Here is a 26,510-nt window from a genome sequence, read left to right as displayed (position 1 = left end):
CTCACCTTTAAAACTTTACGGAAATGTTTCTTTTTAGAAGTGGAGAAAAAATGGAAAAATCAGCTTAGAAACATCTATTTTTATAAAAAATAAATCCTTCCTTTTATTTCGGGACTTTTGGACAAATTGTAAACCCACATAAAATTAAGAAACAAGAAAAACATTGCAGCCCCTTTTAATCAAAAGTTGAACCCTCCTAACCCTGCTAGTAAAGTAAGATGCAACAGTTAGAAAACTAACCAATATATAGCAAATTAAAACATAAACTCAGCTCTGAAATCGAGTTGCTTTTTCATCAAAATTTATTCAAAACACATATACTTATCAATAACTTGAAATTACATAATACTAATCAATAAATTGAAATCAATAAAACGTAAACTAAATAACATAAAGAACAAAAACAAGCATTAAAATATCTATAACATTTTTTAAACTGGAACAAAGCGAATATATGAAGTTACTAACTTGTACATGACTATCACTAAAATAACTGCAGTAATTTAAGACTGATCATCCTCAGCACTTTCGAATTCATCTTGCTTGGTTTGAACGAAAACAAATGCTAAGTATAAATTTTTGCTCTGAGAAGATAGTTACCTGATGTTGACCTGCTAACATTGACTTTATAAAGTTATAAAAACAAATTGTGTTTGTAAAATCGCTGCACTACGAGTTATTACAACCGTAACGCTTTAAGTTCAACATCAATTGTTGACATTAAATTGGTGCATTCACCTCGTCTTTAACTTCATCAAGTATTAGCTACGAAAAATATTCGAATACGAATATTAGTGACAGAAAGTACTACTTGAAGGATACTAGGTTAAAATAGATAAGATAGGGTAGTAGCTCCTTCATCTCTTTTAAGCCTGGTCTCTTGTTATTTATTCTCTTGTAAACAATTTCTTACGATAAAAAAAATTTTATCGTTTGAAGAAAGCTCATCGCTGTTATTCTTTAACTTTCGGTTTGTAGGCACTATTTTTTGGACTGTTTGACAGCATAGTTTTCAACATTTTTGAAAAGTTGTTTATAACACATCTTGTAAAAAGCCAGAAGGAAATGAAACAGAGGGTAACAAAGCAACCTGGTAACAGCGCAATAAATGTAGCGGACTAAAACAGCATGCACCCTACGAAAAATGACTTGTTCGGTTGCACCTTATTTGTATCTTGTGAAGGTGGGATTTTTATAATTTTTTTTATGATTATGTGTGACAATGGTGTAATGGCGCAGAGTAGTGTTATGACAATTGTGATGTGAGTGTGAAAGTAGCGCTAAAGTAGATTGTGATTGAATGTGAAGTAGGGCTATAAGTGTGTAGCGCAGATATTGTGGAAGCGCAGTAGGAGCATCAGACTTTTTGATAAAATATTAACGCATAAAGTAATAAAATAATTTTATTGCAAACAAAAACAAAAATACATGCTGCTGGTTTTTTTTCTCTGACTTATTTTCCTTAATAAATATTCTCAACTATTTCTCATCAATATTTATTCTCTTATTATTAACTCATACAACTAATAATACATTAATACTGATAATAACGCATATTTAAAGTTACTCAAATATGTCTTCTTACCAACCCTTCTCATAAGGTTCTCTTTAAAATCTCCGTAATTCTTCTCATAAAATTCTCTTTAAATCTTCAAAAATTCTTTTCACATAAGACCCTCTTTAAAATCTCTTAAAACTCTTTTCTTTTAAAATCCTCTTCGTAAGTTTCTTAAAACTCTTTTTACTTCCCTTTAAATCTCTGTTTTCCTCTTTTCTCCTATCCATCCCCTACTCTCTCTTTTCTTCTCCTACTCCTCCTCTATCTATCTCCACTTTTTTTTTGAGCTTTTCTTCTTTTCGCTTTATCATTTATTTATATGAGAAATTGAATAAGTATTTGTGTATACGACTTTTCTTGGTTGTTGTTTTTAACTTTTCTCCTTCCTCGCAATATCAAGAAACTCCATTCTACATTTACTTTCTTGGTTTATACTTTATCCCCCTACCAAAACTTTTAGGCCTTCAAAACCTGACAAGAATTTATTTTTTTTATAATAAGAAAAGTGAAATTGATAAAATCATATAAAATTGATGTAAAACAAGCTTTAATAACATATTTTGTATCAATGCTGTTGAGGTAAAGCACACCTAGTAGAGCTAAGTAGCTCAGTAAAAATTGTTCTATTCTGTAATTTTATCGACTTGAACTTAATTGTTCTCTTTAAAAACTAAGCTTCGAATCTGAACTCAAACTCTGCTATATTTATCATGCAGTTTCAACCCCTGAAAATGTAACAAGAGTCCAAAAAGATGGGTTTTTAATATAACAGTTTTAATGTTACTTTAAGAAAATTTTTTTTGTATTTAAAATATGAGGGGTGTAAATGAAAATAGTATGTCATTTTTTTATAAATTTCAAAAAGAATATTTGGAAATTTTTTGTTATTGCTTTGTTAAACAGATTGTTACTCGATGTTGGGTTTTTCAGAAGAAATATTAGGGGTGTGGCTGTAAAGAGCTAAAAGCATCTTTTGATATTTCTTGATCTTTTATAGCAGCAGCGTGACAATCCCTGTTTTTATGTCTCAGAGAATATTTTTAATCACTCATTTCTACTCATTGTTTTGGATTTTACACTTCGCAGTTAACACATAAGCTTGTATCCAATGTGTACCATACGTGGACAGAAATATCTAAAAAGCTTCGAAAATTAAAGTTCGTTGTTTATCTTTATTACCCTTAAAAAAGAAGAGAAATCTATTTTTGTAATAAGGTTGCAAAATATAATCGAAAGAGATGTATATGGTTCTCTTGGGATTGCAATATGTAATATATAGGAAATGTTTAGAGTATCATACATTTGATGATAAAATGAAACTAATTATGTAGAAACTCGCAATTTTTTTTGTTTATTTCTGGTTTTAATTTCCTTACTTATTCAATATATGGTCTCCTTTAGTAAGACAGACTACTTTTCTTATGATATTGATCTAAATTTAAAATTGAAAAGCCTCACTTTAAAATTTCACTTGTAAATAAAAATTTTCACCAGCATTCTGTACATATTGAGTTTTTGGTTAACAGTAGAGTTTGCTTCTGTTAGCCAAAAAGGTCTCTCATAACTTTAGAATTGAGTTTTAAATTCTCTCAGAGATAAGAACTGAGTTTTAAATTTTTTATCTTAATGCAAATGTTTCTCGATTTTAACAATTTTAAAAACAAGTATTTTTTATTTGTTTGAAAGTTCCGATAAAAAAAAAAGTCTTTTCAATCACGTTCTTATTTTTAAGAATTGTAATGAAATGCTCTAAATATTCTCAGGAGGACTGAGAGTATTAAGAATTAAGAGATTCTCAGGAGAACTGAGAATATTTTAAGCGTTACTTGACAATTAGAGCTAAGAGAACAATTGCAAACTATTTTTCCGCATTCGACGTTCGAGTTTTAAATTACAACTAAACCCTCACTCTGGTTGAGTTTTCAAACAACTCTGTGAGCGAAAGGACGTTTTTCAAACGAAAACATCGCCGTAGGAGTTGAGTTTATTTCTACTTTCATTTTCTTGTTTACAGTAATTTCTGAACGAAATTACTATAAACAAGAAAATGAATCGAACGACGTGAAAGAAGTGTTTAAGATTTTGTTGTTATGTAGTTGTTGAAATCAGTTTTGAGCAGAATATATTTCTATTAGTTAGGTTTTTAGGGAAAAAGCGATAACAAGTTCAGTTAATACAATGATTTTATCCCAGTCGGCACATCTAGTTTCAATTTCGGAATTAAAACCCTTATAAACACGTATTCGTCACGATCCAGGCGTAAACCAAGAACACGTAGATTTCACGAAAATTTTACTGGTGTTTGACACGTCTTTTATGAAGTTTCAAACACGTGTCTATTAAGGTTTTAAATACGTGTCTTATAAGGTTTCAAGCACGTATTAAATGAAGTTTCAGTTTGGAACTTAAATCTTGATCAAACACGTGTACGAGACGGGTTACGCGTAACCAAAAATACGTAAATTTTACGTGAGTTTTACTAATTCTGTCGCGTGTTTATACTAAAGTTTTAATAAAGGAAACTTTTAAAATCATTTTAATTTATTAGAATAACTTGTTCGTTTAAGATAATCATTTTCAACGTACAACTTATATCATAATAAAGAAAATAACTTATCATAATAAAGGGACATTAATATCCCTTTCATTATTTACTACATTATATTTATAACATAATTCTACTTTTCTTTATTTTTTCCAAGCCAAAAAATTAACGTAGCTATATTTCTTCAAAAATTTTACTTCAAAAAAAATATATATATATATAAAGATATATGCATATATCTAAATTTAAAAAACGGCAAATAAAAGAAAATGCATAAATTGATCAGTCTCTTGGCAGAAAGTACTTTAACCTTTCACTCAAATAAGTCTTTAACTGTTTTTCAGGAATCTTCCATGTCACTAATGACAATAAAACTGTCAACAAAATCAAAGGTAAGTCATGTGTTGATGACAAATGGTCAGTGTATTGCTTGTTTGGCACTTGGTTACCATACATAAGGTTAATTTTTGATTGTATTTCTTTCGTCATCAGAGTCTAAAATTGCATAACAATTCGCTTTTGCATCCTTACACACAGTTCCATTAGGATCAAATTTTCACTTAGACTTTTCTTTTATTGTCCTAAAGGCGTTTTCAAATCTTACTAACTCATTTATTGAGGTAACCTGTTCAAATATCACATCAAGTGCAAATCTTTAATGATGTAAATTCTGTTTCTTCTGAGGAATCAAAATGAGAATGACTACTTGAACTTAAAGCTACCGTTAGGGAATCATTGTGAGAACACTTTGAAATATTACTCTCACTACTTCAGATATTTCTTCTAAGAAATCAGTTTAAGAATGAGAGCTTGATAAAGATAAATTGAAAGCACAAGCCAAAGATATATTTCCAGCTAAAGCTGCTTGACATTCTTTCATATATTTCTTTATATGTGATGCTGAATTTACTGAAAAACCTATTACAAAATCATACTTCGATTCTGCAACGGTGAAACCATCCATAAAAACAGAATACTCTATAAAATACATCACAATTATAATTGGTGTTTCGGTAAATAGAGCAAGTTTATTTCTCGGATTGAAAACCGATTCTCGAAACGTGTTATTCTCTATGTTTTAGCGGGTTTTAAACACGTAACAGAAACCACGCGTAACATATCGCCGAGTTGTGCCGACTGGGATGTTTCATTTTCAATTTTACGATCTCAATTTGCCTAAAGTTTTATATTTGAAAAGTTTTAGTTTTTTTGGTGACAATTTAAATGGTTTTTTTGATTTTATTTCTCTTCAAAATTAGTTTAAATAATTTAAAAAGGTGACCATAAAAGAAATGGGTTCATATACGATACCTTTGATGTGAATGTTTTATTCGACCAATTGCCGCTTTTAAATTTACATTTTTTGTTCTTTTTTTAATATTTTTCGTTGCTAGAGCAAAGAAATCGAAACCGAAACTTTTTTTATTTCAGTTTAAAATTAAATTATTTTGCATAAAAAATCTCACACGATTTTAAAATCAAATAGAGCGCTCTTCAATGCTTTTGGCCAAGCTTCTGATTGGCTGATTTCTCATTCGTATTTTTATTGGTTGAGGTGCAACCAAAGTTTGAAAACGGCGTACATTCAATAAATATTTTAATTTTGTTTTTCGTAAATTTTTTTTTTGTTTAATTAATATTTAATAAATAAAAAATAATTTTTGTATCAATTTGTGATCATTTGGACTGTTTTAATCTCATCGAAAAGGAAAATGATATCCGTTTTATATTTATTAAACACGATATTGTGTTTTCAAATTTTTGAAAGTTGATTTTCTTGTATAATTGTTGTTGCAAATAAATAGATATTTATAATAATATTAATATCTTATCATTATTATTATTCTTCAGATGTTGATAAATACAAGATGTTCATGGAATGCTTTTTTGAAGCGCAGGCGTCGATTACCGAGGACTTAAAAAGATTAATCAATAAACGAAAGTGGTGGATTTGGATACGCGATAGAAAAACTGCTCATGAAGTTTCACATGAGAACTATTTCATGGAGAAATTTTTTGACGCAGGATGCAAGTTGTATGAATTACGTGTTGAGAAAAATATTTTATCTGAGGATGAGAAAAAGCTTGTCATTTTATGTTCGACCAACGTCCATAGTGTTTGGTCATATCATCCAGTGAAGATCGATGGATGGACACCGACACATAAAATTGAATGGTTATTGATAGACATCAGTGATACATTCGTATCAAAGAACGAGTTCGAAAGTTTCGTCCTCCCGTGGATTCGACTCACTGAAGATTTAATTCTTTACCTTCACGACGTCACGAACTTCATCGACAACATTTGTAAATGGCTTCGTGGTTCGAACTTCAAAAAGCTGGAGATCTGGTACCTTGGAGAAGATTTTTATTACATCGAAGAGTTTAAAGTAAGAAACTCGAAAATTGTTTAATATTTTAAATAAAAAATAAATACAAATGTAAATATGTAAAAAGTATATGTAATTCAAGTAAGCTTTTGTAACATCGAAGAGTTGAAAAAGTTGAAGTGAGTGATGCGAAATACTTTTGATTGATTAAATATTTTTAATATGTTAAATAAAAATGTAAAATGTATAAATAATAAAAGAATCATTTATGAAATGAAATATTAAATAATTTTTAGAAGAAAAAAACATTTTTCTTTTAAAACTTAAAACCCGGAAAAAGAGGAAAGATTTTCATTTTTATTTGGAGTTTTTGTTGCGAATATTTGTTGTTTACTAAAACTTACTGCAAAAAATACGGAAATTTAAAATTATAATAATTTATTGTGATAATATTATAATCGAAATGAGGAAAGTCTCTAAGTTACTTCTGAGGGCCTACTCCTCCTGAGTTACCTCTGAGATTACCTCTGAGATAGCCTCTGAAGTAGCTCAGAGCGGTGAGCTGGCCATCGAGCGGCAAGCGAGCGAGTGTAAAAACAGGTCGCCTAAAGTTAACCTGTGGGTTGCCTATGGGTTGGTTTGAAGACCAGACCGTCGACCCTCCACTCATATTCTGCAACCTCCCAAGTTAACTTTCTTATTAAACACAGGGTTTTTACCCTGAGGAACCTTAGAGGCGTTCCTCACAAGGTATCCAGAGGTGTCCTTCTGAGATAGCCTCTAGTAGAGAAATGCGGGTTCTGGCCCATTGATACTTTTCCATATATAAGCGCGTTAACTTTTATATATGGGTTTTTGATGTGACTAGGGATGGCACTTTAACTTACTTTTTTTTACTCAAATAAGTAAGCCTTTATGAAAAAGTAAACTGCGTGTATAATTTTAAACGTTCAAAAAAACTTAAATTTACTTTTAAAAGTAATTTACTTTTCTAAAACAATTTTTATTTTGTAAAGAAAGGTGAATTTACTTTCAAATGTAAGTTACATATAAGTAGATTATATAATAAAGTAATTTACATTTACATATAAAATTGAGTTACATGGAAAAGTAATTTACTTTTACATTTAAAAGTTGATTACTTTTTTAAAATTGCATTACATAATATAATTTTACCTCGAAATGTAACTTACTTTTACATTTAAAAAAAAATTTATTTTAAAAAAATTATATTACAGTAATTGTAAAAAAAAGCATTTTAAAATATATTATAAAATAGTTACATTCAATCAAATGTAAATAAAATTTACTTATATAATTAGTTTTCCTAAGTAATTTCCCGTGTTATTTTATAACTAAAATGAAATGGCTATTAAAAGTAAATTACATAAAAATACTTTTGATTACTTAAGTTTACATTTTAAATAACTTTTAGTTACAATTAAAAGAAATCTAAACTTAAAAAGTAAGTAAATTTACTTTTGGTCAACATTTTTTCTGAAAGGATATTGATCAGAGAGTGAAAAGCAGTAAAACAAAACTTGCAGTAAAGCATAGTTAACTTAATTTGGGGCAACAACTGGTCCGAACGGATTAAGACTTTTTTTTCCCTGTGCACCTTTAATATATAATCGACTTCGATCCATGATTATATTGGCAATTAAAACCATTCCAAGCGCCGGAACAATTTTGCATTTGCTTTGAAACCATTCTTAGACCCTGGTTAAAAAAAAGTTCAATTCCTGGCCAACATGGAAATATTTTACAAGTCTTAGGCTGGAACAGTTATATTTTTGAAAGTTTTCAATGGCGGAACGTATGGAATTCAGACGGTATCAAGAAAAATATCCTCCTGAAAAAACCTCTCAGGAAAAATGCCTAAATAGTTTTTTTTATATACTTAGATACGCTTTACTGTCATTTTATCATTGTATCATCTTTTTTCCTGATACCGCTTTTAATGTGTAAATTTTTAAATTTAATTGTTGCTTTTTTATTTTTGTTTTATCAACTGATTTTTTTGGAATTAGTACAGCGGAGTGTACATATATATCGACTGATTGTTAGGGATAACATGCAAAAAATAGTACACAAAACAACTGACGGTTAGGATTTGGGGGATGCAATTTAATTTAAACAAAAGTTTGTTTTTTTTCTTTTTTTGGGGGGAGGGCGGATTTTTTCCAGGGGAGTTTTTTGTCAGGGAGATATTTGGGTGGGGTTCTCGGGTTTCTTTCTTAAACCAATTTAGAAATAGCCTAAACATAGTAGTAAGGAGAAGACGCATTTACCCTGGGAGACACCCATTTAGAAAGAAGAGATTCTTTGAAAGGCAAATTTATAAGTAGTTTTTTTTAAGGTTTTATGTATAAATGTTTTTATTATTTAAAAATTAAGGAGGGACACTAAATATAGTAAGGGGATATAAAAACAGATTATAATAAGGCCATCAAAACTGGCCAGCATTTTAGCTTTTTCTCGCCACATAAATAAAATTTTAGGAGAGATAACTATTATCATATCGACAAAATTATAATAATTATCTCTCCAAAAAATCTCCCTTTTACAAATTTTCTTGTTCATTTATACCGGATAGTTTTCCAAAAATATCCCTCAAACATCGTCATTAAAAACCGCTTCAACATTTTTATCATATTCACAGGTAAAAAGATATTGAAATTGTTAAATCTGTAACGCCGCACAGTGAGTCAAAATCCATAAAAAACGGCAAAAAAGCCCCCATAAAAAAAGTATTGCTGGAAATTAATTAATTTAATTATAATGTTACTAAATACCACTAAAAGTCAATAATTAACTTTTTTGTGAACAATTTTCAAGATTTCACCAATTTATACGCCTTTTTCCGAGACTTATTTATTTTATTTTATTTATCGGAAAACTCGTTCAAAAAAATCTAGCTTTTGTGTCACTCTTTTAAGATTGACATGGGTAAAAACAGTTCAAAATTTAATTTGAAGTCATATGTTTAAGATGTTTGGCAACTAATAACAACATTTTTGACAATAAATTTTGTTTTTAGTTTTTCATTACTGAGATCTCAAAAATGTGTCATAAATTGATTTTTTTAAATTAGTTTAATTATGAGTTTAGTTTAAAAACTAAACGATTCCACTAGATTCCATGGTAGTTTTAATATTTTCCCATTAATAGGTATATATGAAAGCAGAAAAAATAAAATCATTTGCCCAAACTTGCCCCAATTAAAATAAGACCTTTCAAATACTTCGGTTTTTTTGTGTTTATTTTTTTCGTTTTTAATTAAAACTTGCCTTATAAAGTAGCGAATATTAGTTCATTGCTTTCATACATTACACAAATTATACATTTAGTTCCTATTAATAAAAAAACTCATGCTCATGCAGATGGTGCTAATTATCAAACCTCAAAAACCTATATATGCAACGTTTGATGGCATAGTGCATGTTTTAAAATTAAAACTTGTGTATAAAATAACTTAAAATAGTTCATTGCTTACATTCAACATGAAAAGAATACATTTAGTTCCTATAATTCAAGAGTTAGGAATTAATCATGATAACTTACTCGAGGCTCTTCTACGTGAGTTTTGTAGACTGGAGGGTCTATACTATGAAAGTATTGAAAAAGCTGAAATGATAAATCTAAAGAAAACTCTAATAATATTTAAATGTAAATTCCGATCAAAGTTGCGGAAGTATGCAAGAACCTTCTCTAGACTTTTAGAACACGAGCGAACTTGGTTGAACAAAGATAGTACCGTTAACAAAAAAAATGTTGCATCAGGTTCAGGTAGAAAGTGCAAGAACTGGGAAGATTTAGGTGATAGAAGCAGAAGATCTAAGGTATTAATAAATAAATTAAATTCAACCCAGTTAAAAAAATAGTTTACAAGCTTAAATATTAAATATTATCTTGTTTAAGGTTGCCAAATTGGCTGAACATCCTGCTGAAGCATTGGCATTAGCTTCAATAAAAAAAGCCTCTAGAGATCCTAGCAAAAAAGACTTCGTTGATCTTGTGAAAAGTGCTACAAACTCTGAAAAAGATAAAACCAAAAAGATAAATTTTCCGATAAAAATGAAAACCGAAGATGCCTTGAGCTTAAAAATTCAGTGTGACCTTTCTGATGAACAGTATCAAATTATTAGAAATTCATCGATAATACATAATGCAGATATTTATCCTTCACTTCATGTAATTAAGAATGAGAGACACAAATGTTATCCTGAGGGTTTAATTGTGACAGAAACATCTGCTTCAACTTCTCTACAGGGTATGTTTAATCATACTCTGACAAGGATATTAACGTTTACGGAATGCCAAGACTCTATGAGAATGTTTGCTGAAATTGGGGGGAGGTTTAAAGGTCTACTTCATTTTAAAGGTGGTTTTGATGGTGCCTCCAGTCAAAGTGTCTATAAACAAAAATACACTGATACAAATATTGGTGAAGCCCAAGTTAATGAACAAAGTCTTTTCCAGACAGCTGTTGTTCCACTTAAATTAACCATCATGAACAAAAATGTATGGTTAAATAAAAAGCCCTCTAGTACACATTACTGTAGACCCCTCCATCTCCAATATCAAAAAGAAACGGAAAAATTGATAAGAAATGAATATGAACTTTTAAAAGCAGAAATAAATAGACTAGTCAAGTTTGAAGTAAAGTTAGAAGTAGAGGAAGGCAAACCGGATACGACTATCACATTTAAGTTCAAACTAGATTTAACCATGTTTGATGGTAAAGTGGTTAATGCCCTCACTAAGACTCTGTTCTCGCAATGTAATGTTTGCGGAGCTAAGCCCAGTGAACTTAATAACCCAGCATTGATCAGATCTAAACCAATCAATGAAAAAGCTTTATCTTTGGGTCTTTCTACTCTGCATTGCTGGCTCAGATGTTTTGAATATATTTTACATTTAGGATATAAATTAAACATTAAAAAATACTTTGCCAAATCCCCTGCTGAAAAAGCATTAGTAAAGAGTAAAAAAACGAACATTCAACTGAGGTTTAGAGAAGAGTTAAGTCTTATAGTTGATATGCCCAAACAGAGTTTTGGCAACACTAACGATGGAAACACTGCCAGAAGAGCATTTGAAAATGCTGAAACTTTCGCTGATATAACGGGAGTGGCAGTAGATGTAATTATTAGATTGAGGACAATCCTAATAGCAGTATGCTCCTGTTATGAGTTGAACTCTGAAAGTTTTGGCCAGTATTGCTATGAAACTACAGCTCTTATACTCAAAAACTATTGCTGGTATGTGATTCCCCCAACTGTTCATAAACTCTTGGAACATAGTGTGCAGATATCTGAGGCATTAGAACTGCCAATTGGTTACTTCTCTGAAGAGTCACAAGAGGCTCTAAATAAAGAAATTCGAAAAGCGAAGATTAAACCATACAGCCAAGATATCTAGAAAGAATGTTTTGAAAAACCAGTACCAATACTTGTTGATTAGAAGTGATCCTGTAATATCAAACACTTGTTTTAAAAAATACAAGGTTGAAAGTGGAAAAACACTTACCCCTGAAGTTTTATCTCTGTTAATGCTGCAATAATGAAATAAAGCCTTTTTATTTGTATTAGGTTTTCTTTTTTTGTTTTCTTGAAAGAAAAATTAGATAAGATAAATATTTATTTTGTTTTTAATACATTTTAATATTATATAATATTAAATATTTTTCGAACCAGTTTTTCTTTTTAATTAATAAATGTTTTGGTTTGAGGAATTTAGTTTTTTTAAATTAAGTCAGTCATTGTGCGCGTAAAAGTCTCTAACGCGTATACGCGTAAGTAGTGCGAGCCTTAGGCACAAGAAATATTTAGATTAAAAAATATGTGGTATTCTTTTATATGGTATTTTGGATCAAGGAATTCGATTTTTTTATTTAGGTTATATTCTACGCGCGTAAAAGACAGTTACACGCGTATGCGCGCGCCTTACACGTCATAGGTACGCGTAAAAATTATTTTTAATAGAAAATTTAAATTTTTTGATACGAAATACGATAATATTGATGTATCACATAATTATATATGATAGTTATATAATTTTTGCCGTTTTTTCACCTTTCTGACTTACTGTGCGCCGTTGAACGTTCGTGCTCTTTCCGTAACGGAATTACAATTATAAAATTGAAGACTTTTTATGTAAAGGTATATATATATATATATATATATATATATATATATATATATATATATATATATATATATGTATATGTATATGTATATGTATGTATATATCATGTTTTGTTGGCGCGTAGAAAAAAATAATTTTTTAACCAATTTAGTGAGCGAAAAATATCTGCTTCGACAACTTTTTACTTATTCGGTTTCGGCCAAAATTTCTGTTCAAATCACTACCAAAATGAGCCGAAACTTTTGTGTGGAGATTTTTTTAAGTTTAGGGCCTGTTTATGTGAAAAGCGGGCTGGCTCGGCAAACGAGCCAGCCCGTTTGCCGACGTCATCAATATTTTAACTTAATTTTATTTTGCGTTTATATGAATAAACGAGCTGGCCCGGATAGCGGTCCAGGCTAGTTCGTTTATTCATATAAACGTAAAATAAAATTAAATTGAAATAAGGACGACGTCGAGATCTCGGCTTTCCATATAAACAGGCCCTTAGATAACTTGTTCTTAATTCAGTGTGATCATGACGTTTTCCTATTTGTAATCGTTTGTGGGTAAATCAATTTTTAATTACGACAGTTGTAGCAATTTTAATTGAAATTACGTTACATAACTGATTCAAGTTACTATTCTCAAATCAGGGTAATTCCATGTAAAAGTGGGATACTCATTTCAGTCACCCCTTGGATTTTCTTTGAAATTTGAACCAGTGGTACCTATTAACGAATAATGAAAAAGTGCAAAATTTGAACTCCCAAATCCAAACGGTTCAAAAGTTATGGCATTTTGAAATTCAGCTTAAAACGCCCTATTTTTTTCCACTTCCGCCATTATGAACTTTGTAGTAGAACTTTTAATTGAATAATTTAAGATCTAGTGGAATAATGTGGCTAAAATTTGGTACCTGACCATTTTCAAGGGTGCTGAATTCAAAAATGTAGATAAATTTGAGATATTTAAATTTTTTGACAGTTATTTTTTTATTTTAAAATGGCCAGTCAAATTTTTTGTTCTGTTACCATGGGTTGCCCTTTCATTAATTCCCGGAGTTGCCCAAGTCTCATCGATTCCATTTTTTTTTCAAATGAAGTAGATGATCTTAGGCTATCTTTATAAAAAAGATGGTTTTGGTTTCTTAAAGCATAATAAAGATATGTCCTTTTGAAATTCAGATTTCTTTATTTGGCCGCTATTCTCTTTTATAGCGATGCTTTTTGTGTGAATAACTTAAGTTCTAGTAGAGAAATATTACTGAAAATTGGTACCTGACCATTTTTAAAGGTGTTGAATACAAAGATGAAGAGATATTAACCCAAATCCTAATCTTTTAAAATAATTTTTAAATTTTAAAATGTCAACAATCCCTTTTTTTTTCTTGTAACCATAACTTTTATTTCACTTATTTCTGTAGTTGCCTTACTCTAATTGTGAAATAAGATGTTTTGGAAATGTTTAGGTCTCTGAAATAAAATAAAAAGTTATTTTGTTTTGAATAACTTGCATATTTATAATCAATATTTTCAAAAGTATACATGGAAGTAAAATTTACTATATAGTAAATTTTATTTCCATGTCTATGTTTTATTTTTTATTTTATATTTATGTTTTATTTTTCAATGTCTTGTATATACAAGACATTGAAAAAATGATTTCTTTTTTTATTATTCTAATAATTAGGTATTATTTCAAAATATTGGTTGCATGCTAAAATTTTAGCTTATAGAACTGGAAAAAAAATTCGTTGATCAGTTTAACATTTTAAAATAACTCTTTAGATGATTTCTATTTCATTTCAAAAAAGCTGTCATCGTTTTTTTAGTCCACATAAAAACTTTCACAACCCATATGTTTGGGATGTCATCTGTTTAAAGATAAAGATAGTGGCAATAAAAATAAAAACAAAAACAAAACCTTATAATACCATGAATAACGGTAGATTAGAAAATCAGGAACACTAATATCTGGAAGTTGCTTTTAAAACAAATATCCAGCATAAAGCAGTTATAAACTTGAGTAGTTATTAAAACTGTTAAGATAGACAATTAGATAAGAGATTTTTTGACTCAGGGACCTAAAATATTCAGTTTAGAAAAGCCAAGCAACTTTCGAATATCTTTTGTAGAATTATAGCAATATTCAGTAATGAAAAAGAAATTGAAAGAAAAAACAATCAAAAAAATACAGAGATCGATAAAGAATCTGTAGAATGTAAGACACACTTGTCCAAAACTGGAAATAACTACTCCGAAGCTTCCCGAAAAAACCCTTTGGAGCGGAGTATCTACATATGTTCCTGATTAGAAAAATGAAAAAAATGAAATCCTTCATGACCGTCCGAGCGAGAAATTTCAGTTTAAAAAATAAGATTTTTGCCAAAAAAAAATTTAATTTTTTTTTTCAAAATTTGATGAAAAAATCAGTTCTTAAGTATTAGTGGCACATCCCTAATAAAATATTGAACCAAATTTCGGGAAAAGGCATTTTAATGACATATTCATGTTTTCATTCGTGGAATGCACAACTCAAAAATGCCAAACTCAGCAAAAAATCATGAAGACTGTCGGAAGTCAGTTTGTCTCCTCTGTATGAAAAAATGTTCTAGGGAGCTAACAAGTTTTCTTAAAGACCAAGTCAAGAGTCTGATTTCTCAGGATGTTGACTTTTGTGACACACGAGTCCCACTTGGAATGTGTGATTCTTGCAGACTGCTTCTGAGGAGAAAGAAAAATGGTGAGAATGTCTCTGTCCCTCCCATTTTTGATTTCTCATCTGTCATGCCTAGGCCTGAGACAAGAGGATAGCAGTGTGATTGCATCATTTGCAAAATTGGACACCTGAAAGCATTGCAAAAGCACCCATTTGAAATGCCACAACAGCCTTTACCATCCCAAGACCAAAGAAGATGTTCTGATTGCCTCTCCTTAATTGGAAGAGGAGTACCTCATCAATGCAATCAGTTCACATTCAGGCATAACATAAAGATGTTGGCATCAAAAGATTCCAAAGTCAGTGAACAGATTGCTTCAGCTGTCATTTCATCTAAAGAGGCTTCTCCTCATGGAACCCTAAGAATAGCACAAAGTGGTGGTGGGCGACCTTTGCCAATTACTCCAGGTAACAGTAACTTGCAAATCTTTTATCTGATAGTAATTAAAACTTTGTCATTGTCTTTGTCTTTTACAAAAGAAAAAACCTTTAACAAATAAAGTTTTCAGTCCAAATCTAAACTTTACTTTCCATAAAGAAAACTTGGTTGTTTATGTGAAAAATTTGCTCCTACTCATAGCAATGTTTTTAATACAGGTGCAGCAAGCGCAAAAAGACTCTTTGGTGATGAAGTAGTTCTAAAAGCCCAAGACCTTGCAAACATTCAGACAAACACAGGGCTGTCTAATGCAAGCGTCAAAAAATTGGCCTCAACATTGAACCATGTTGCACAAGCCAGAGTTGTTGAACCTCAATTCCGGGCAAAGTTCCATCAAATAGGTACACAACTATCTGAACATTTCACTCACACAAACATAACTGTGACACATGAAAAGTCTCAGACAAAGAAACAAATTGTGGTTCACTGCAAGAATCTCTCTGAACTTCTCAATGATGTCTTGCTCAAAAGACAAGTGTATAAAGAGCACATAGTCAAGCTTGGAATTGACGGTGGTGGTGGTTTCCTCAAGGTTAGCCTTGGGATTCAAGAAGATGAATTGATTTCTCAAGTTCAAGCTCCACCAGACAAGAAGACACTTACATCTTTTGCAGCAAAAGACAGTGGTGTGAAATCTCAACTTCTTGTTGCTGTAGCAGAGGATGTACCAGAAAACTATGAGAATTTGAGAACAATACTATCTCTCATCTTCTCTGAGCGAGTTGACTTTCTTCTTTCAAGTGACCTGAAGGTGGCAAACCTTGTGTGTGGGCTTCAGTCACATGCCAGCTCACACCCTTGCACATGGTGTGACATTGACCACAATAGGTTATCACAGAATGGTAACTTTCGAACCTTTGGATCCATCAGAAGATCTTATGCCTCATTTAAAGCAGCTGGTTTAGACATGAAAAAGGCTAAACAATTTCAGAATGTGGTGCATGAGCCCCTCTTGGATTTTTCTGACAATGCACTTGTTCTTGACATCATACCACCAATGGAGCTACATCTCCTTCTCGGTGTAGTGAACCATCTGTTCAAGGCACTAAAGGACTCCTGGCCTGAGGCTGAAGAATGGCCTAAAGCTCTTCATATCAAAGAACAGCCTTTTCACGGAGGGCAGTTTGCTAGGAATGAATGCCGCAAACTCCTCAAAAATGTTGACCTTCTTCAAAGACAAGCAGAGAATTGTTCAGCTTTTCATGTTTTTCCATTCATCGACACTTTGAGAAAGTTTGATGCAGTTGTGAATGCCTGCTTTGGAAATCATCTGGATTCAAACTACTCAAAGAAAATTGACCAATTTCAACTGGCTTTCCTCTCCTTGCCAAAAGTAAGTGTGACTCCAAAAGTCCACACTGTCTTCTTTCATGTCAAGGATTTCATTGATCGTCACAAAAAGTCTCTTGGACCATTCAGCGAACAGACAACAGAAGCCCTTCATCGCAGTTTCCGAACCCACTGGGAGAGATACAAAAGGCCTCTGGGTCATCCAGACTATCCAGAAAAGTTGCTGAGTTGCATAGTAGATTTCAACAGCAAGCGTCTTTAATGCAAAGTTATCAAGAAAACATCGTCTCTTTGTTTCAGTTTATTTATGTTTTAGTTTTTCAAAAAAGCTTGACTAACTAACATTAAAGCTGCCCCCAACTCAATTTTTTAAAGAGTACATTGTTTTCTCACATTGTTTTCTCACATTATTTCTTTGTTATGTGTTCATAGAATAAAAAGAATAAAAGCAATCTACAGTGGACAATTGTTAAATCATTTTAAAAAAAATCAAAATTAAACTTGCTAAACAATCATTTTACTTTTGATTTTGAAGTTTTTTAAACATTTTAGTGACTTACCCATGCATCAGGGATCTGTTATGTAGTGTAGATCAATGTTTAGTGAATAAAAAATGTGTTTTCTTTTGATTGCAAAAAAATATTTTTTGTCGCAATTTCTTACATTTTAAAACTAAAATTTCTCGCTCGGACGGTCATGAAGGATTTCATTTTTTTCATTTTTCTAATCAGGAACATATGTAGATACTTCGCTCCAAAGGGTTTTTTCGGGAAGCTTCGGAGTAATTATTTCCCATTTTGGACAAGTGTGAAGACAGTTAAGCTACTAACCATAGATTTCACTAATTCTGAACAAAATTGTACTTAAAACTGAATAACTCCACTTGCTTTTTGAATTTCATATTAACTTTTTATGTAAATAAACTGGAAAGTAAACTGAGTCAGACCATAATAAACAACAAGTATATTCATTGTGAAAATATTGTTTATTTTTAAGTTTAAAAAGTAAACTTTTCAATTAGAATAAGGAACACATGTTCCTAATTCTGAACGTATATATCAAATCCCAAAAAATGCATTTAATTTAAAAAAGTAAGTAATTTATACTAGCATAGACCTCTAGCTTAGAGTTAGGTAAAAAGATTTTTAATATTTTAAGTTACTTTTATTTTAATCTAAGGGTATAACATTGTGTTGATGCAGAGTGTGCATCGTCTATTTTATACATTTTTAATTAACAAACGTTAAGATAAGACGTTTAGAAATTCAATAAAAAGGTTAAAAGCGTTAGTTTCTAAACTTGACCTTAAAATACTATGGTTAAATGTTAATTACTTGCATGTAAAAAACGCTAACTTTTGCACATACAAAAAAAGTGCATTCCAAAATCTGTTCGGAATTTGGCAAACGTTTTAATTATGCAGTAAAGAACTATTTTTAAGATATCTTATGTACTATTGCTAATTTTTATTTTACAAATAATCACCATCTAATTTTACAAACAGTGCGCAGTTTAATTCTTTTTTTTTTTAAATTCTGTCTTATATTGTTGGTTTTTCAGAATTTTAAAGTGCTTACAATTAAAAAATTTAATGGTTATCAATATACATTTTGAAAATGTTTTTTGATACTTAATCCTGTTTAATGACTTGATTATGCTATTCATTTACTTCTTTAAAATTACATCAACTCCTGCCAAAAACTCTTTGACTAATTGAAAAAGCTGAATCTCTAGGATTTTGATCAGAATCATCCATCCTGGTTAGTTTAAAGTTGAGCAACTGTTTTACATTTCACTACCTTCATTTACACCATTCTTTGTTGATTTTCAGAACTCATAACTATATCAAGTTGATGAACAATTACAATACCAACTTTCTCCTGAACAAAAACTTGTTGCTTAACTTTCTTCCAACACCATGTTCACCTCAATCTAATTATAAAACAAGAGTAAACTCTTCAAAATAATGGACAAACTCTTAGTTTAGAAAAGGCTAGAGCTTGAAGTAGTTGCAGTGGGGCAATACATTTCAGCACTTACAATCAAGTTTGATAGCAGTTTAAAAGAAATACTTACGGCATCATTATGCTATTTCAATAACTTTCATTCAGTAACTGAAAAGTAAATGAATAAGTAGTCAAAGACATAATCATAATACAAATGTTATAATACAAATATACAACACTATTTGCGATAAATTACAATTGCACATATTTTTCTGATAGATGTACTTACAAAAGTATAAAACAAATGCAGAATTGACCAATGATTGCCTGACAGTCTAAACCCAATCATAGTTTAATGTTTTTAGTACTACCCGCCTTAAAAAAACTTCAGGGTCCCTTAAGGGCAAATCCTTAAGGGACCCTTATGAAAATGTCCGCGCCAAATTTCAGGGTCCCTTAAGGGCTAGCCCTAAAGCGGCCAAAAAAAAAACCACGCTTTGCTACTCATCCTGTATGAGTAGTAAAGCGTGGTTGTTTTTTTAAACTAGTAATATTCAATAGTTTAACACAGTTTATTTAATAATATTTATATAAATCATCATTACATATCTTTATTTATAAAAGTGATTTCTAAGTCTTTTGCTTTTTTTGTCGAGGAACTTTGTTTTCTCTGTCGTCTTCGTTTTCACTGTCGTCATTATTTCCTTCATAGTCGTCGTCTTTACTCTCTTTCTCAATCGAAACTTCAAGTGCCTTTTTCTAACAGCGCTGCAGACGACCACCAGAGCGATCCTGGCGTTATTAAAAAATCGTGCTACTTTCAGTTCTATCTTTTTAGACGTGGTGCCAGGGAAAATGTGAACAGTTGAAACTATAAACATTTAAATAAATACTTATAAAAAAAGAGAAAAAATATGTAAATAAATAGTCATTTAAATCTATAATTATATAACCAGTTACTATAGTTATGCCTAAATATATGGATTCACATGTATTAGAGATTCACATGTATTAGAGATTGTATTGTTTGATATAGCCGCATTGACAATATAAATTATATCTGCATATAAAAAGATATTAATAGTTTTACTTTATTTTACTGTTAAATCAAACACCACAAATCAAACTGTTGACTCACAGTCAAACAGATTCATATTTGTACAAATGTTCACAGTAGATGTAGATTACACTGAATTTCTTACGCTGATTTTCCAGGCTATCAAAAACTTCAGCTTCCCATGTGTTCCAGGCCTATTGATCTTTTGCTGTAAGTCATGCGCCAGCAATTTGTTTGAAATTGTTCATAGACAGTCAACCCTCCTTCACTCTTCATCAATGCTAACTAAAAAAGATCAGTTAACAACTTAAATATATTACACCATCATTCACACTAGGTTCCCTTGTCAAGAGCAACACATCATGGCTATACTTACATAATCAGAAATTGATAAAAACTTACCATATTATTTGGGTGCTTTTCAATCTCAGAATATTGCTGCAGAGAAGTAAAGATAGGAAATTATGTATGACAGACATTCTGATCAACAAGATCACTAGCAACACATGCCTCCAATCTTCCCTGTCTTTGCTCATGATTGGTCAACTTATATTCAGTTCACGAAGAATGAACATATTCATAAGAAACTGTCCTATTATGATAAACACAATAAACAATATACTACATATTTATACTTAAAATATTATACTACTGCCATTCATTTCATATGCCAAAACATTTTATAGAATAATTTCTTACCCCTAGTAATACAAAACATTCAAACCTTGTGCACTAAATGGTTCAACTTTAAGTCAGCTGCAAACCCCAAGCATACTACCATGTATATGCAGTAAACTTGAATCAGAAGAATCATGGAGACTTAACTAAAGTCACAACAAATATTATTTTCAATAGTTTATATAACTTTAACAATTTATAATTACCCTTTGAAAAATAAAGTCTAAAGCAGTTTTGTACCATTATAAAACTAATACTTAACTGACATAAAAATATATTTCTAATTTAATTTAATAAAATGGATATGTACACCAATACATATTCATTTTATTTAACTAAATTAGAACTTGAGATTCATATCAAATCTCATTATTACTTATATCCTAGGGTTTTAGAGCATGGTGGCCTTACATACCAGGATATAAATAGTGTTACTATAAATGCAGTAAAGATTAAGAGAAAACCTATACATGAACAATAAATAGTTTACAGCATACAATTGACTGTATATCTGACTGTGGAATGCTTGAAACCTATATGAAATCATTAAAAAATTAAAAAACACAATCAAACTTTAGTGTACCTAAAATATATAACTAGATCCCAATTTTCAAAAACTTACGATTGGCTGGGCAATACAGGTAGTTGAAAACTGAAAACCTTTAAAAAAAACAACAACGTAGCAACAAAACACTTTCATATAAGAACAAATAAATCATCTCATCACGACAAACAGCAGAAAAGTAACTTTTACTTACATCAGATAAATTAAGAGATGTACTTAAGCAATCAGGCTAGGATTAAATAAAATCATATTATTGATTGATATTTACTTTAACAATGAAATTAAGCAACTGTTAACATACATTTATGCATGATTAAAATCACATTAAAGAAATTTGATAATGTTAATAACTTACATGTGGGAATGGAGATTGAGACATTCAAATTTTGTTTTCACTCAAACTCAAACAGAAATAACAGCTTTATATAAAGAGATAAAAAATGACACTTGGATTCTTCTTTACTTTCATGACTTTCTCTTAATGAAACTTCACCTGAAAAAAACAATTTTTTTAAAAATAGGCCTTTTAGCACTGTAAGGTACAGCGGTGTATGAGTTTGTTCAATTAGTTTGACTAATTACTCTTAGTAAAAAAACTGACAGCAATCTTTTTTGTAGCATGTGTTTGGTAAGTATAAGTCTCAAAAATTAATAATTTAGATTAAACAAAGGAAATCCTAATTTACATTCATTGCTTTTGTGCTCCATTTATACATATAATCCAGTCGCACCTTTAAAAATAGTAGGCACACTTCTATCAAAGTTATCTTCACCAATTTTAATATTCTCCTCCTCTACAACAGGCTCACCCTGCGTCATATAATTGGAAGATTCTCCTAAATTAAATGTATTTGACCAAAAATATTTAAAAAAAAGTTAAAAAAGTTTAGATAAAAAAAGGCAGTCAGATATTTGTCTGACAGTCTATAAATAGAATGAGATAAAAGCAACAATGTACTATAATTACTTTATAACATTACTTTGATATTTTTAAATTATCAAGATTATTAGCTACCTATTTATATTGCTGTATTACCTTTTCATCTTGAGACAAAAATATCAAGTTGATTACGACGTTTTCTTCTTTCAGTTCTTGAAGCCATTTTTAAGTTATACAACAAATATTTTGTTACTATTATAGGATTATATCTTTATTATATTAAATAACTCATTAAAAATATTTTAAATAAAAATTGATCATCATGATTAATGTCTATCAATACTTAGAAGCTATATGAATGGACAAAAATCTTTGAAGCAAATCTCTTTTCTAACCATGTAGCTTTCTCGTAGCGAACACAACGGTTCAATTCTACATTTCCTCTTATACTAAAAAACTCTTCTCTACTTAAGTTTTGCATACAAATTATACTTATAAAAATCCGTAAAAATATCTTAATTACTGTCATAAAAAAAGCCACTCAAACTATATCTACAATTTTTTAAGGAAACAACGTCAATAAACGCTCTACGGAGTTTCTTTCTGAATGGTTCAAAATTGTCCTGTTAAATCGTTTTTTTCCGAGTTTTAAAATTCCAGAAAATTAGAGCCGATTTCGGGCCGAATTTAGCCCTAAGCCACCCCTTATTAGGATCTGCCCTAAACACACCCTAATTTTAAAAAATCATCAAAAATATACTAATTTTGTTCTGAAAAGAAATGTAAGCTAATATTTTTTAGTTTTGATAAAAAATTGTTTGAGAAAATTCGCCCTTAGAATACCCTGAACCACGAAGGGACCCTTAAGGGGCCCTTAAGTCATTTTAAGGCGGGTATCAGAATACTTAACAATAAGTCTCTTTTTTCGATTTAGTTTACAACTTTTGAGAGCAATTCACAGAATTTTATATTCTATATTAAGATTTTCAAATCTACAGTTAAACTTTCTAAAAATATTATTTTTTTTTATAATTTATTTATTATCATTCATCTTTGGGAGAAAAATCAGCACTTAAATGTACAAAGAGAAGTGGGGGAAAAAAACTTACTATAAATATGATTTATAATGAGAATGAAGCGTAGTAAATATGGAAATATCTTACTGTAATGTAACTTCTAAGTAGAAATTTGATTTTAGAAAACCTGGCTTTTAGTATTTCCTTAACTACTAATGTTTTATCTTGAAAATAAATTTAACCCAAACATCCTTTACTAAAGCCGAAGTTCTAAAATAATAATGCATTGAAAATGTCAGTACTGTTTATGCTAAAAATAAAATTGTCAAATTATTTACTTAATGTTAGACATTTCCTGAAGAGGCATGAAAAAGAATATATTACAGTAGGCTGTAATTTATAAAGTTGAGGAACTCTTTACTGTAAAAATCTAATTCTGACATTTTAGACTGAAAATAATAAATTCCATTTGTCTTAACAAAATAATCAAATTAATATCTTTCAGAAATATTTTTTTCAGTGATTGGTTGAGGAATCTGATCTAAAAATAATGTTTTAATTTCAATATCTAACATGGTTTGATCAGAGAGAGGAAAGTCTCACCAAAAATAGATTAATAAAACAGGTTAAAGACAAAATAAATTTTTTAAAATTGTAACTTTGAAGGTTAGCCTTACAAACACCACCTGCAGAACTTAGTATCAGACATGAATTGTCAGACTGTTCAGTTAGACTTTTTGGCAGCACAATCTGAATAGTAGCAACCAGAAAAGTTAATAATATAATCTTATGAAGCATAACTAGGTAGTATAATTACATAATACAGCTATAATACCATTACCTATGTAAGTAATAATAGTCAGAAAAAAGAATTTTACATAAACACTTTATATGAAACCATTTTATATGCTTTTCAATAGATGAATGTATATAAAAAAGTAAAGAATTAAACTCAGAGCTAATGAACACTTTACTCATCCACTAAATAAAGATACAACATTATTTTAAAATTTTACAAGATTTTGGAACACCTTCACAAGAGCTTTCTTCAATTCAGTGATAGGGTTGGTACCAAAATGCATACTTTGAGAGTTTGCTTGTAAGTCCAAGTTAATTCCAGGTTTCACAGCATTTTAAAATTTTTTATTACAGGAAATCCTATGTTTCATGTTTTCCATCAGACTTTGTGGTTTCATATATGAAGGTGAAGGAACTCCGCCCTTAGGAGTCCAGTAAATTTTTTTTTTGACAATAGAAAATTTTGATGATGGGAGAGGATTAATGTGATAAGCATATCGATGTGAATTGCTATGTGACCACAGAAATGTAGATAAAGGAACAGCAAAGTTAAAGTCACTTAAAGCACTAGAAGATGTACTGTGCATCAGATGTGGTTTATTTGACAAGTCTATTGACTCAGAACTATAATAAGATTTGGTTGAAACTAGAAGAGAACACGGTCTGAATTTAAGGAAAAAATAATATCAAAGTTAATTTATAACTACAACTTACATGGTAGAAATTCGCTTATCAACTTTATCAAAAATGCTTCTATAGAATTAATCTTATTCGCTATTGAATATTGAGATAAGCCTCTAAACACTGGATGACATACATGACATAATTGGTCATCTCATGAAACTATTACATTAGCTAGCCATAAACTCCATGAGGCTCTCAGAAACGAATAGAAAATATAGGAATTTATAATACTTTGTTGTCTAACTCCCAGTAAAAATTCCTTTGTGAATCTGAAACTTAGAACAATTTTATTAATGCACCTCCAGGAATGAACGCAATAATTGATTCGCATTTCTCCCTGTGATACATTTCAAATATCTCTATGGTCTAGTTGCTTTTGCTCAATAAAAACAGTGGTTGCATCAGTTTAACTAAGTAAATAAATGCAATTAAAAGATGAAAATTTCTTCTATTGACTCAGAAACAGAATAAGATTTGGTTGAAACTAAAAGAGAAGTCTTAATTTAAGGGAAGAAACTAATTCAAAGTTAATAAACTAGCATTTACAAAGAAGAAATAGGAAAATCCTTCTAAAATTCAATTCAATTCTCTATTGAATGTTGAGATAAGCCTCTAAACACTGGATGACATACATGACGTTATTAGTCATCCCATGAAACTATTACATTATTTAGCCATTAACTCCATGAGGCTTTCACAAAATAAGAGTATATATGAGAATTTGGAATACTTTGTTATATATTTCCAATAAAAATATCTTAGTGAATATGAAACAAATAGCAGTTTTTCATAATGTACCTGCAGAAAATAAACTTCCAGGAATGAACAGAAAACTGATTCGCATTTTTATTTGTGATACATATCAAATATATCTTTATGGTGTAGTTGGTTGTACTAATTTAAAACAGTTGCTGCATGAATAAAACTAAGCAAATTAAAGCAAATAAGAGATATAAGTTTCTTCTTTTAATCTATGTTTATACATTCAAATTTAAGTCAAAATAAATTTATTAAGCATTCAACATTAAAATCATCTTTCTTTTGTAATATTATATCTTGAGTGTTGTTTTAAAACATTTGCAGCTGCAGTGTAAACAACAATTACATCTGGCTTTTCAAAATCGTATTTTAGAGTTGGTTTTAGTCGAAATAATAGAATTATCAAAAACAAATTGACCTAAAGGTTCAGTTACACACACTTGAAACCGTGTGATTTTTTTTAACTATAAAGTAATCTGAAGGCAATTCAAATTAACTTTTCATACAATAAAAATCTTTTACATCTTTCATAAGTAAATAAAACAATAGAATTCAGAACAAGCAGAAAATCCCTATTTGACTACAGGCTTCAACCTCATCTAATATACAATTAAGCTCACTACCTGATAAAATCTAACAAAACGACGGAGTTGAAAGCAAAACAAAAGAGTTGTAAGCAAAACATTAAAATCTAAAACTTGGTTGAAAATTTACAACAAACTCAAGACAGTTCAAAGTTCAATCAAAACAATCAAAAGCACCTAACAAAAATTTGAACACAATAAAAACCTCATTGTACCTCATAAAAGCCTCATAACTTGAAAAGAAGCACACAGCAAAGGAAAGAAAATTTAAATTAGTGCATAAGGAAAATTGATTTTTTGTTTGCAAAACTATTTCAAATTCATTTATCAATGTAAGAAATCAAAGTTTAAAAATTTTAATTTCTATTTCATTTCTCAAAAATACCATTCAAAGGGCAAAAAACAAATTTTTTCACGAAAAGTTTTCCATTTAAAACTTTCTTTAATAATCAAAAATTAAAATTTTATATAAGTTTTTTTTTAACTTTTATTTTATTTTTTTACGTTACATTGAAATATTATAACAGCTAC

The 26,510-nt window shown here is 30.1% G+C and overlaps 3 protein-coding genes and 2 long non-coding RNA genes across 14 annotated transcripts in view; 3 read left to right on the top strand and 2 right to left on the bottom strand.

The window, feature by feature from the left end:
- LOC149876762 (uncharacterized) overlaps window positions 1-6,616 on the top strand; it is a 40,529-nt gene extending 33,913 nt beyond the window's left edge. Inside the window, exon 9 of the mRNA XM_090074950.1 lies at window positions 5,955-6,616. Within this exon, the coding sequence (XP_089931076.1) occupies window positions 5,955-6,517 (563 nt within the window). The 3' untranslated portion in view covers window positions 6,518-6,616. The remainder of the gene's footprint in view (window positions 1-5,954) is intronic.
- LOC149876754 (uncharacterized) overlaps window positions 1-26,510 on the bottom strand; it is a 250,371-nt gene that overhangs the window by 121,298 nt on the left and 102,563 nt on the right. The window lies entirely within an intron of this gene.
- On the top strand, window positions 9,860-12,072 carry LOC145180935 (uncharacterized). The gene is made up of 2 exons (XM_090074951.1): window positions 9,860-10,275; window positions 10,355-12,072. The coding sequence occupies exons 1-2, from the start codon at window positions 9,937-9,939 to the stop codon at window positions 11,855-11,857; spliced, it is 1,842 nt and encodes a 613-aa protein (XP_089931077.1). The 5' UTR covers window positions 9,860-9,936; the 3' UTR covers window positions 11,858-12,072.
- LOC149876761 (uncharacterized) lies at window positions 15,442-17,809 on the top strand. The gene is made up of 2 exons (XM_090075102.1): window positions 15,442-15,691; window positions 15,881-17,809. The coding sequence occupies exons 1-2, from the start codon at window positions 15,442-15,444 to the stop codon at window positions 17,272-17,274; spliced, it is 1,644 nt and encodes a 547-aa protein (XP_089931228.1). The 3' UTR covers window positions 17,275-17,809.
- LOC145184822 (uncharacterized) lies at window positions 19,517-22,740 on the bottom strand. 10 transcript variants are annotated; one of them, XR_016448473.1, is made up of 8 exons: window positions 22,274-22,740; window positions 21,990-22,094; window positions 21,452-21,751; window positions 21,277-21,353; window positions 20,740-20,839; window positions 20,418-20,607; window positions 20,161-20,300; window positions 19,517-19,829 (listed from the first exon to the last, which is right to left on the bottom strand). It is a non-coding gene; the product is annotated as an uncharacterized LOC145184822 (long non-coding RNA). The 10 variants fall into 10 exon arrangements; XR_016448479.1 differs by adding an exon at window positions 21,191-21,226 and having other exon boundaries at window positions 21,316-21,353; window positions 21,452-22,094; window positions 22,295-22,740; XR_016448477.1 differs by having other exon boundaries at window positions 21,945-22,094; window positions 22,295-22,740.

Source organism: Hydra viridissima, unplaced genomic scaffold (genome assembly GCF_058129835.1).
Source record: "Hydra viridissima isolate aposymbiotic clone 2 unplaced genomic scaffold, HvirCarnegie_v1 scaffold_18, whole genome shotgun sequence".
Taxonomy (NCBI): domain Eukaryota; kingdom Metazoa; phylum Cnidaria; class Hydrozoa; order Anthoathecata; family Hydridae; genus Hydra; species Hydra viridissima.
This window is presented reverse-complemented; position numbering and strand designations above follow the sequence as displayed.

Excerpts from the sequence above, each read along its gene's own strand:
- LOC145180935 (XM_090074951.1), top strand. The coding sequence starts at position 9,937 with ATGAAAAGAATACATTTAGTTCCTATAATTCAAGAGTTAGGAATTAAT. Across the intron at positions 10,276-10,354 it reads ATAGAAGCAGAAGATCTAAG|GTTGCCAAATTGGCTGAACA; the intron begins GTATTAATAAAT and ends ATCTTGTTTAAG.
- LOC149876761 (XM_090075102.1), top strand. The coding sequence starts at position 15,442 with ATGCCACAACAGCCTTTACCATCCCAAGACCAAAGAAGATGTTCTGAT. Across the intron at positions 15,692-15,880 it reads ACCTTTGCCAATTACTCCAG|GTGCAGCAAGCGCAAAAAGA; the intron begins GTAACAGTAACT and ends TTTTTAATACAG.